Source organism: Nerophis ophidion, linkage group LG25 (assembly GCF_033978795.1).
Source record: "Nerophis ophidion isolate RoL-2023_Sa linkage group LG25, RoL_Noph_v1.0, whole genome shotgun sequence".
In the NCBI taxonomy this organism is placed as follows: Eukaryota; Metazoa; Chordata; class Actinopteri; order Syngnathiformes; family Syngnathidae; genus Nerophis; species Nerophis ophidion.
Window position 1 is genome coordinate 28,322,213 of NC_084635.1, and position 13,013 is coordinate 28,335,225.

The 13,013-nt window shown below is 41.2% G+C and overlaps 2 protein-coding genes across 3 annotated transcripts in view; both read right to left on the reverse strand.

The window, feature by feature from the left end:
- ccnb2 (cyclin B2) overlaps window positions 1–1,044 on the reverse strand; it is a 39,848-nt gene extending 38,804 nt beyond the window's left edge. The window contains exons 1-2 of the mRNA XM_061887251.1: window positions 885–1,044; window positions 616–726 (exon numbers count right to left, since the gene is read on the reverse strand). Of these exons, the coding sequence (XP_061743235.1) occupies window positions 616–726; window positions 885–911 (138 nt within the window). The 5' untranslated portion in view covers window positions 912–1,044. The remainder of the gene's footprint in view (window positions 1–615; window positions 727–884) is intronic.
- A 9,133-nt stretch (window positions 1,045–10,177) lies between these two features.
- Window positions 10,178–13,013, reverse strand: part of cars1 (cysteinyl-tRNA synthetase 1) — a 57,488-nt gene continuing 54,652 nt past the window's right edge. For both annotated transcript variants that reach the window (XM_061887734.1, XM_061887732.1), the window contains one exon: window positions 10,178–12,429. In XM_061887734.1, coding sequence (XP_061743718.1) covers window positions 12,304–12,429 — 126 coding nt within the window. In that variant the 3' untranslated portion in view covers window positions 10,178–12,303. The remainder of the gene's footprint in view (window positions 12,430–13,013) is intronic.

The window sequence follows — 13,013 nt, forward strand, 5'->3', positions numbered from 1 at the left end:
TGCAATCTACCAATACAAGTTTCAATCAATCAATCAATGCCTACTGAGCCTATGGTGCTGTTAAGTTATTGTGGCTCAATGTGCCTTAATTTTTTTTATTTTAATGTAGTATTATTTGATATATATTATTGTTTTAGTTGCTTAAGAGATATTCCTGGCTCTGAATTCGCTCGTTGCTTTTTTTATGTTTTTGTGCATTATTTGTTGCCGTAATCATTGAACAAACAGGTTACTCATCAGTTACTCAGTACTTGAGTAGTTTTTTTCACAACATACTTTTTACTTTTACTCAAGTAAATATTTGGGTGACTACTCCTTACTTTTACTTGAGTAATAAATCTCTAAAGTAACAGTACTCTTGAGCACAATTTCTGGCTACTCTACCCACCTCTGGTAATATGGCATAAAAATATCGCGATATTAATAAAAGCCAATATCGCCCAGCCCTAATCGAGATATGTATCGCGATATGGCCTAAAAATATCGAGATATTAAAAAAGGCCATATTGCCCAGCCCTAATTTTTTTGAATTACACAACTTTTTACACTTTGACAAAGTATCGTTATCGGGTCGGAAAAGGACATGAGTCAGGAAAAGAAGGGTTGAAAGACTACCTTGGCGACGAGGGAGGCTGCAGGCCGGTTTGTGATCTCCCCGAGAGCAGCTCTCCGCGACCCAGCCGTAACAGTTTTGCCCTTGACAGCATTGTCGGCGACTGGAAGCAGCTGAAAAACATCACAATATATCAAGAAAGACTGCTCCAAGATAACAAAGAGAGCAGCAACTTAAGTCCAGCAAAAAGACAACAACGACGTGTGGGCATTGTTGGACATATCCGAGCGAGCGACACGCCATTAAGTTGACATACGATTGAAATACTCACCACAGGCGGTGCATGGACGGAGGACATGTTTAAAACTTGCTACAAGCGTCAAAAGACCAAGATAATAAAACCGAAGCAGATGCCCGCTTTCCGCTGGGGTCAGAATATGAAGTTTACAATTCAACCAGCAACCCAACGCTACACGACGCCACTGCGCATGAGCAGAATTCAAATAGCGCAGCGTCAAATTTGATTGGACGATACTTCAATAGGCCGCTCCGGATTGGTCAAAAACAGCTGTTCAAGGTAGCTTTTTGAAAACACATTGACTACAGATTGATTGATTGAACCTTTTATTAGTAGATTGCACAGTTCTGTACATATTCCGTACAATTGACCACTAAATGGTAACACCCGAATAAGTTTTTTTAACTTGTTTAAGTCGGGGTCCATGTTAACCAATTCATGGTAACATGTTAAGACAGGGGCTAGCATGTTAAGAGGGGTTAGTGCGTCTGCCTCACAATACGAAGGTCCTGCAGTCCTGGGTTCAATCCCGGGCTCGGGATCTTTCTGTGTGGAGTTTGCATGTTCTCCCCGTGAATGCGTGGGTTCCGTCCGGGTACTCCGGCTTCCTCCCACTTCCAAAGACATGCACCTGGGGATAGGTTGATTGGCAACACTAAATTGTCCCTAGTGTGTGAATGTTGTGTGTCTATCTGTGTTGGCCCTGCGATGAGGTGGTGACTTGTCCAGGATGTACCCCGCCTTCCGCCCGATTGTAGCTGAGATAGGCGCCAGCGCCCCCCGCGACCCCAAAAGGGAATAAGCGGTAGAAAATGGATGGATGGATAGGCGCCAGCGCCCCCCGCGACCCCAAAAGGGAATAAGCAGTAGTAAATGGATGGATGGATGTTAAGACAGGCCTGGGCAATTATTTTGACTCGAGGGCCACATTTAGAAGGGAATTGCGTCAGCCACACAATACGAAGGTCCTGCAGTCCTGGGTTCAATCCCAGACTCGGGATCTTTCTGTGTGGAGTTTGCATGTCCTCCCCGTGAATGCGTGGGTTCCCTCCGGGTACTCCGGCTTCCTCCCACCTCCAAAGACATGCACCTGGGGATAGGTTGATTGGCAACACTAAATTGGCCCTAGTGTGTGAATGTGAGTGTGAATGTTGTCTGTCTATCTGTGTTGGCCCTGCGATGAGGTAGCGACTTGTCCAGGGTGTACCCCGCCTTCCGACCGATTGTAGCTGAGATAGGCGCCAGCGCCCCCCGCGACCCCAAAAGGGAATAAGCCGTAGTAAATGGATGGATGGATGTTAAGACAGGCCTGGGCAATTATTTTGACTCGAGGGCCACATTTAGAAGGGAAGTGCGTCAGCCACACAATACGAAGGTCCTGCAGTCCTGGGTTCAATCCCAGGCTCGAGATCTTTCTGTGTGGAGTTTGCATGTTCTCCCCGTGAATGCGTGGGATCCCTCCGGGTACTCCGGCTTCTTCCCACCTCCAAAGACATGCACCTGGGGATAGGTTGATTGGCAACACTAAATTGGCCCTAGTGTGTGAATGTTGTCTGTCTATCTGTGTTGGCCCTGCGATGAGGTGGTGACTTGTCCAGGGTGTACTCCGCCTTCCGCCCGATTGTAGCTGAGATAGGCGCCAGTGCCCCCTGCAACCCCCCCAAATAAGGGAATAAGCGGTAGAAAATGGATGGGCCACATTTAGAGAAAAAAATTTGTCTGGGGGCCAGTGTATCTGATTTTTAGGAACACTAATACAAAACCTCACAATAATGTCTGATTGAATGCTAAAAACATTATGACAGACCACCTTTAAAAAAGGAATTGAATATTAATTGTTTTTAACTGAGTGAGACACTCATAATGTACATGAAAATAAAGAATGTGGGATTTACAATATGTAATTTCCCCTCGGGGATTAATAAAGTATTTCTGATTCTGATATGGGCAGCACGGTGGTAGAGGGGTTAGTGTGTCTGCCTCACAATATGAAGGTCCTGAGTAGTCCTGGGTTCAATCCTGGGCTCGGGATCTTTCTGTGTTCTCCCCGTGACTGCATGGGTTCCCTCCGGGTACTCTGGCTTCTTGTCACCTCCAAAGACATGCACCTGGGGATGGGTTGATTGGCAACACTAAATGGTCCCTAGTGTGTGAATGTGAGTGTGAATGTTGTCCGTCTATCTGTGTTGGCCCTGTAATGAGGTGGCGACTTGTCCAGGGTGTACTCCCGCCCAATTGTAGCTGAGATAGGCACCAGTGCCCCCCGCGAGCCCAAAGGGAATAAGCCAGTGGTTCTTAACCTGGGTTCGATCGAACCCTAGGGGTTCGGTGAGCTGGCCTCAGGGGTTTGGCGGAGCCTCCGCCACAGAGGTAAAGACACATTCGACTTATCGTGTGAATAAAAACTTCTCCCTATCGGCGTTTTATGGATACCCCCCAAACAATGTTTCCTCTAATTTTCCATCTGATTTGCAGGTTGTTTGATTGATCGATTGAAACTTTTACTAGCAGATTGCAAAGGAAGAGAATACACAGTAAAGTTTACACAGTACAGTACATATTCCGTACAATTGATCACTAAATGGTAACACCTGAATAAGTTTTTCAACTTGTTTAAGTCGGGGTAATGTGTGTAAGGTGTGTAATTTGTTGTGAGTTAATGCATTCATGCACATGTGTTGGTTTTGTTTTTTGAACAAGGTGATGTCCATGCACGGTTCATTTTGTGCACCAGTAAAAAAACATGATTTTTTTCCCGAATTTGAAAAAAAACAAACATAACATTTTTCACTAAAGAAGGTTTCGGTGAATGCAAATATGAAACTGGTGGGGTTCGGTACCTCCAACAAGGTTAAGAACCACTGGAATAAGCGGTAGAGAACGGAATGATGGTTGACTCTGATTCTGATTCTGATTAACTATGGAGGATAAAACACTGAATATTGACAACATATGAACATCACTCACCCTCTCCATCAACATATTTTACAATAAAGCGAACAAAACAAAATGCAACAAACAGCGAAATATGAATGCAGAGGGTAAAAAAGAAACCCACCTTTAATCTGATATATGTGATATATCACTAAGCTTTAGAACGTTGTTGTAAAAATCTCCTTCCGTGTCTGTCCCTGACACCCACATTTCAGGCTGGCCGCTCTGGAAACACTCTGTGGAAACGCTCCCCACCCACACTGCTTGGTGCCTCGTCTGAGATGCTTTGGCTTAGATGACCATAGTAACTAATTAGATTGCCATAGTAACTAATTAGATGACCATAGTAACTAGTATATCATGCAAAAATGCAGATTCTAACCATTGAAATATTTTGTATAGTATTTTTGTATACGGTCATTAGAAAATACATCACTGCACATCTTAAAGATATAAAAAAAAATTATCTGGGAATGTCCGGCGGGCCAGATTGAGAAGCTTAACGGGCCACAATTTGCCCAGGTCTGCGTTAAATTGTTAATGTAAATATTGACACCATTTTGTGAAGAACAAACCTTAATAAAACTTGTTTATTTGACATCATTTTATCAGGTGCCATCTTAATATTTGCCTTTTACAGACAAGTCATCCATCCAACCATTTTCTACCGCTTGTCCATCTCAGGGTCATACTGTTGTTAAAAGCAGCTGACATTTGAACACTGAAACTCATGTGTGAATCAATGTTGAGTTTGGTGTTGATTTTGCAATCATCGATAAACATCAATATTGTGTTGTTATGTTGTGTTGCTCTTGCTGTTGACGGTCTTTTATTAAAACATTATTGTCGCGACCTCCTGGCCCTTCTTGATCGCTTGAATGTGATGGATGGGTTTGTTGGCGTTTAAATGACATGCTTCACAGAAATCTACAAAGTGCTTATCAAGTTGATTTAGTATGACACTGCAATAAGATGGTATGCAATAATGTAATTCAGATGACAAACTGTGGTGTGAATATGGTTGGAAAAGTACAAAACCAGGTAATAAACAAAAATATGGCATCTTGTTGCCCTTTTATTGATTGATTGATTGATTGAAACTTTTATTAGTAGATTGCACAGTTCAGTACATATTCCTTACAATTGACCACTAAATGCATATAACACCCGAATAAGTTTTTCAACTTGTTTAAGTCAGGGTCCACGTTAATCAATTCATAGTACGTGGTAAGGGTTGTCATCCATCCATCCATTTTCTACCGCTTTTCTACCGTCTGGGTCCATTTAAATTAATTCATTTCCTCTATCCAACCTCACAGGTGAATGCAGTCTGGTTGAATGCATTCTTATGCACACACACACTCATGTGACCAGTACCTCTTGACCCCGACAGAAACACCCACACACTGCTCCTCAAACCCTACCATAAACATACAATATATTTATTTCATGTAAATACTGCTGCTGTTTTTATCATGTAAATACTGTTTTTACCCTGCACTACAACAACGTCTTGCAACAAAATGTTGTTCTTATCGGCATTGTAGGTTTCCACTTTGCATCAGTCCATCTTAGGTGAGCTCGGCCCCAGGCAAGCCGGCGGCGCTTCGGGGTATTGTTGATAAATGGGTTTGGCTTTGCATAGTCGAGTTTTAACTTGCACTTACAGATGTAGCGACCAACTGTGGTTACTGACAGTGGTTTTATGAAGTGTTTCTGAGCCCATGTGGTGATATTCTTTACACACTGATGTCGGTTTTTGATGCAGTACCGCCTGAGGGATCAAAAGTACGTAACATCATCGCTTATGTGTAGTGATTTCTCCACATTTTCTGAACTTTTTGATGATTTTACACAAATGGTAAAATCCCTCAATTCCTTGCAATAGCTCGTTGAGAAATGTTGTCCTAAAACTGTTTGACAATTTGCTTACAAAGTGTTGACCCTCTACCCATCCTTGTTTGAGAATTATTAAGCATTTCATGGAAGCTGCTTTTATACCCAATCATGGCACCCAACTGTTCCCAATTAGCCTGCACACCTGTGGGATGTTCCATATAAGTGTAAGTGTTTGATGAGGATTCCTCAACTTTATCAGTATTTATTGCCACCTTTCCCAACTTCTTTGTCACATGTTGCTGGCATCAAATTCAAAAGTTAATGATTATTTGCAAAAAAAAATGTTTTTCAGTTTTAACATCAAATATGTTGTCTTTGTAGCATATTCAACTGAATATAGGTTGAAAATGATTTGCAAATTCCGTTTGTATTTACATCTAACACAATTTCCCAACTCATATGGAAACGGGGTTTGTATTATGTACTCAAACTGAAATACCACCATTTACGTAGATTTGGTGGTTTGCTTTCGCCAAGATGAATATAAACATTCACTATATGCAAACCATGATTTGAGGTAATTAATTCACTTCAGTATCTTTTTTTTTTTTTTACAAAGCCACGCTGTTGTAAAACGTGCTGAATGTGGCTTGGCATTGTCTTGCTGAAATAAGCAGGGGCGTCCATGAAAAACACGGCGCATAGATGGCAGCATATGTTGTTCCAAAACCTGTATGTACCTTTCAGCATTAATTGGTGCCTTCACAGATGTGTAAATTACCCATGCCTTGGGCACTAATGCACCCCATACCATTACAGATGCTGGATTTTGAACTTTGCGTCGATAACAGTCTGGATGCTTCGCTTCCCCTTTGGTCCGGATGACACGATGTCAAATATTTCCAAAAACAATTTGAAATGTGGACTCATCAGACCACAGAACACTTTTCCACTTTGCATCAGTCCATCTTAGATAATTTCAGCCCCAGAGAAGCCGGCGGCGTTTCTGGATGTTGTTGATAAATGGCTTTCGCTTTGCATAGTAGAGCTGTAACTTGCACTTACAGATGTAGCGACAAACTGTATTTAGTGACAGTGGTTTTCTGAAGTGTTCCTGAGTCCATGTGGTAATATCCTTTAGAGATTGATGTCGGTTTTTGATACAGGGCCGTCTGAGAGATCGAAGGTCACGGTCATTCAATGTTGGTTTCCGGCCATGCTGCTTACGTGGAGTGATTTCTCTAGATTCTCTGAACCTTTTGATGATATTATGGACCGTAGATGTTGAAATCCCTAAATTTCTTGTAATTGCACTTTGAGAAACGTTCTTCTTAAACTGTTTGACTATTTGCTCACACAGTTGTGGACAAAGGGGTGTACCTCGCCCCATCCTTTCTTGTGAAAGACTGAGCATTTTTTGAGAAAGCTGTTTTTATACCCAATCATGGCACCCACCTGTTCCCAATTAGCCTGTTGATGTTCAAACTGATAAACATTTCTTTTTTTGCAAATAATCATTAACTTTAGAATTTGATGCCAGCAACACGTGACAAAGAAGTTGGGAAAGGTGGCAATAAATACTGATAAAGTTGAGAATTGCTCATCAAACACTTATTTGGAACATCCCAGAGGTGTGCAGGCTAATTGGGAACAGGTGGATGCCATGATTGGGTATAAAAGCAGCTTCCATGAAACGTTAAGTAATTCACAAACAAGGATGGGGCGAGGGTCACCAATTTGTAAGCAAATTGTCGAACGGTTTAGAACATTTTCTCAATAAGCTATTTAAGGATTTTACCATCTACGGTCCAGAAAATCACCAAAAGGTTCAGAGAATCTGGAGAAATCACTGCACGTAGGCGATGATTTTATGGACCTTTGATCCCTCAGGCGGTACTGCATCAAAAACCGACATTGGTGTGAAAGGATATCACCACATGGGCTCAGGAACACTTCATAAAACCACTGTCAGCAATTACAGTTTGTTGCTACATCTGTAAGAGCAAGTTAAAACTCAGCTATGCAAAGCGAAAGCCATTTATCAACAACACCAAGGAACGCCGCCGGCTTCGCTGGGCCTGAGCTCATCTAAAATGGACTGATGCAAAGTGGAAAATTGTTCTGTGGTCTGACGAGTCCACATTTCAAATTATATTTGGAAACTGTGGACGTGGTGTCCTCCAGAACAAAGAGGAAAATAACCATCCACATTGTTATCGGCGCAAAGTTCAAAAGCCAGCATCTGTGATGGTATGGGGGTGCATTAGTGCCCAAGGCATGGGTAACTTACACATCTGTGAAGGCACCATTAATGCTGAATGGTCCATACAGGTTTTGGAGCAACATATGCTGTCATCCAAGCAATGTTATCATGAACGCCCCTGCTTATTTCAGCAAGACAATGCCAAGCCACGTGTTACAACAGCGTTGTTTCGTAGTCCAGACCTGTCTCCCATCGAAAATGTGTGGCGCATTATGAAGCGTAAAATACAACAGCGGAGACCCCGGACTGTTGAACAACTAAAGCTCTACATAAAACAAGAATGAGAAAGAATTCCACTTTCAAAGCTTCAACAATAAGTTTCCTCAGTTCCCAAACGTTTAAGTGTTGTTAAAAGAAAAGGTGATGTACCACACTGGTGAACATGCCCTTTCCTATCTACTTTGGCACATGTTGCAGCAATGAGATTCTAAGTTAATTATTTGCACAGAGTTTGAACATCAGATATCTTGTCTTTGTAGTGCATTCAACTGAATATGGGTTGAAAAGAATTTGCAAATCATTGTATTCTGTTTATATTTACATCTATCACAATTTCCCAATGGGGCTTGTATCTATTGTGTGTGTTTATTTCTGGGGATACGCTCTGGGCCTGCTTGTCAGACGGGGGTCGGGACCTCAGGCTACTGCATCTGAGCGGTGTGTCTGGAGCTCCTGGGTCCCACCGTCCATCCCTTCCAGGTGCCCGTCTTGGTTGGGGCCTGCTGGGTCTGGTCCCCGCATCCGTTGTGGTAGCTTGGTGCTGCAGGGTATTCAGAGTTCCTGCGAGTCGGCCTGCTGCCGGGGTAGTGATATTGTGTGTCAGCATTTAATTATATATATATATATATATATATATATATATATATATATATATACACATACATACATATATATAAATAAATAACAATTAATACATTTTTCTTCATTTTTTAAATATATTTTTTTATTATAATTTTTTTGATTATTATTATTTTCCTTTTAAATCGACAGGGCGGTTGGTGGTTGTTCCATCTCCATTGTTGGGGTCCCTGCGAGTGGAGCGGATGGTTCCCGTGCCCCTGCGCTGGGTGGTCCTGTGGCGGCCGACTTGGGTGGGGTGGCCTGGGGCAGGCCACGCCGTGCTCTCCGGGGATGGGCTCGTGGGGGCCCGGTCTTCCCGTCCGGTTGCGGGGGGTCTCTTGGCCCCCCTGGGCGGGGCATCCCGCCTTTCTGCCCGTGTGTGTGTGTGTGTATGGGAGGGGGAGGGGGGGCAGTGGTCTTTCGCTGGCTTAGGGTGTGGCTGTCCCCTGCTTCTCCAGTGCCTTGTCCTCTGCCGGGCGCGTCTGTCTGCTGGTTCTTCCGGCCGGCCCAGCTGCGTGGGGCCGGTGGTCCCTTGTTCCCTGGGCGCCACACCTGCTGTTTGTGTGTTGGGCTCTCTGGATGGCTGGGGCCGTACTCTAGCTCCCACACACACTGGGAGTCAAATATAGTGTACATACAAATACACATATACTCACACACACCATTATTCATTCTTTCATACATACAGTACATACTCAAAGTTTTGACATCCACACGCACGTTCACTGTACAAACATACATATACACGTACTGTACATATACAAGTACATATACATACATACATACACTCATGCACATAATCACGTTTCATCAAATATATATCAACGTTGTTGCCCTAAGGTAAACTGGGTAACACATAACACACTGACAAAGCTTAACCTATTGATACTATAACAATCTACAAGATTAATATAGGTTGCCTCTCTCTCTACCCCTCAGTCTTCGGCTATTCCTTTTTTTAATCTGTAAGTTATCATTACTTATATGTATTGTTGATAATAGAGGTAAACTATTGGTATTGTTCATGATCAATAGCACTTTTTCTATTGGTATTTGTATTGCTCCAGTTGTAGTGTAAATACGCTCATTGTCATTTCTATATTATTATTTCACTAACTGCTTCTTTGCTATCATTTTTACCATCATTTGTACGTATCTTATGTGCTGGTGTTCTATTGTTGGGTTTGCTGTTTTTGTCTCTGTCTAATCCCCCTCTTATCCCCACAATTTCCCCCTCTGTCTTCCTTTTTTTCCTCTATCATCTCCTACTCCGACCCGGCTGCACCAAATAACATAAATACATTTATTAAGTCAAATACAAATAAGGCAACAAGAGAAGTATTCTAGTCTTCTCTTTTGTAAAGTAAATCTGAACAGCCTATATGGGCATCTACATCAACTATATGATTTGCCTGAGAAGCTGGACAGGACAAAAAAACAAAAACAAGTGTCAGTTGGTATATTACAGCTTTATTTTTGTATTGTTTCAGTTTTGTCAATTCACCAATACACCGTGGAGACTGGAGTTAAGCTGCAGCTCCACTAGCTCCTTGATGACGACTTATGTTTGATCAGCCGTTTTACTCCAGTGTGACTGGCAGCATTTCAAAACAATTAAGGTATGTAAATAAACATTTACAAAACTGTTCATGTTGCTGTGTAGATATTATTTTGTCTCAAATTTGGTGGGTGCGGCTTAAATGGGCCTACAGCCCGGAATGTACGGAACCTTGTCCATTTTGATTATGGTAATACAAAAACAATGTTTGCTAGTATATATTTAAACACCAGTTATTACATGGGGTCATTTTCCTACGATTATTAATCAAAGTTATTTTCCAGTGAGAGATGGATGTCCAAAGTAGCAGAAAACAGCCAATAAAAATAAAGCGACCCTTTTTATCTTCTGGACACAAAGCAGTAGAAACAATCAACATGTGTGACGTATGTACGACGTATCAGGAGAGTTCCAGGACTAGTGGGATCTATTTTAAATCCAAAGTACGATTCCCCCAGCATCTAAAACCCTTTCCTGGTCTTCTGACATTCATGCACTTTTCATGATGTGCCTGGGAAAGATGGAAGAAAAAAAAAAAAAACTTCAAATAAAAATAAGTAAAAGTATCACATGAGCTAGAAGTTGCTCTAGCTCGACGATGTTCATCTCGAATGCACAAAGCATGTGTCACAAATTGTCCTGCACAACAACTCTCGCCCCGTCTCGCGCACTGAACAAAGCAAACGTCGTTGGAGGTCTTGCTGTGGCAACAATTCACAGATGACAATGTCACTCACATCGAAGAATAGTCCTGGAACTTTCCCGAGACGCCTCATTATGTATGATTATTATATATGATAGCCACCGTATTTTTCAAACTATAAGTCACAGTTTTTTTCCCCCCCAGAGTTTGGCCCGGGGTGCGACTTATACTCAGGAGCGACTTATGTGTGAAATTATTAACACATTACTGTAAAATATCAAATAACATTATTTAGCTCATTCACGTCAGAGACTAGATGTATAAGATTTCATGGGATTTAGCAATTAGGAGTGACAGATTGTTTGGTAAATGTATAGCATGTTTTATATGTTAGTTATTTGAATGACTCTTACCATAATATGTTACGTTAACATACCAGGCACCTTCTCAGTTGGTTGATTATGCATCATATAACGTACACTTACTCAGCCTGTTGTTCACTATTCTTTATTTATTTTAAATTGCCTTTCAAATGTCTATTCTTGGTGTTGGGTTTTATCAAATAAATCTCCCCCAAAAATGAGACTTATACTCCAGTGCGACTTATACTCCGAAAAATACGGTACATTTGATATCTACATTTTTATTTTTCAATAAACATTCTTCTATGTTTCTGACTACTACTAATACACATTTTTTTAAGCTTTCATCTCAAGTAAACATTAAAACATATACTTTTAATTGCCCGGATCAAAATGACTAAATTGGCCCAATAGTCTTATCAATTGTGACATGATTCATTGACCAATTAATTGGTCAAATTCATGATTATATCAAGTGGCCTTTTTTCTTCATGTAAAATGAAACATCTTTTAACATGGTTTATTTGAAAGGGTACGAATACTTTGTGTTCACCACGTTTGTAAAAATTCCCAGGAATGTGTGTCTACATGTCCTGGAGAGCAGTGTTCCTTAACTATAGGGCCAAGGCCCATTGTGGCCCACGGGCGCACTCTATAGACAGCCGTCAAAACATATCTGTTTCTCAGCTGTGGTCTATACGGTCCGCAGCAATACTCAGTTGTAATACACTCTTCCACCACTTGTGGTAGAAACAACAATTTTCATCAATCGAGTGGTAGGCCAAAGAGGTCTGTAATGAGGTTCTGTATCTGTATTGTTGTGTAATGTACCTTGACAAAAGTGGGTACTTTTTAGTAATGAATAACACGGTGAACCAAGACTTGTCGACATGAACGGGTTTCCTTGTACAATAGCTTGTCATAGAGCCGTAATAAAAACATTGTAAAACACATTGAGTTGTCCTTTGGGGCAACCATAAGTAAGAATGTAAGCTTTGACTGGAGGGTCAGGTTTAGTTGCCATTTTTGCTACTGAGATACTCATTGTGTAACTTCTCTTGTGCATCCAAAAGCTTGCGCAACTTTTTTGCTTGTCCTTTGCTGAGCTCCTTTCCTTCAACATCATGAGTGGGGAAACCCTGGGAACAGATAGACAAATGTTAGTTGTTGTTTTTTTTTTTTAGGCAGAGGACTGGCAGGTGCTACTCAAAGGCATCTATGCAGATGGGCATTAGCGTCCTTGGTATATTCCGGCATATTTACACAACATACTATATTTTATCACCTTTATTATGGTGCTTTGTCCCTTTAAATAAATAAACAATGAACGATTAAAAATTGTACAACATTCTTTAAATTAATTTAATTATTTCAAACCCATTGATTACCGTATTTTTCGGACTATAAGTCCAAGTTTTTTTTCATAGTTTGGCCGGGGGTCCGACTTATACTCAGGAGCGACTTTTGTGTGAAATTATTAAACACATTACCGTAAAATATCAAATAATATGATTTAGCTCATTCACGTAAGAGACTACACGTATAAGATTTCATGGGATTTATCGATTAGGAGTGACAAATTGTTTGGTAAATGTATAGCATGTTCTATATGTTATAGTTATTTGAATGACTCTTACCATAACATGTTAACATACCAGGCACCTTCTCAGATGGTTATTTATGCCTCATATAACGTACACTTATTCAGCCTGTTGTTCACTAT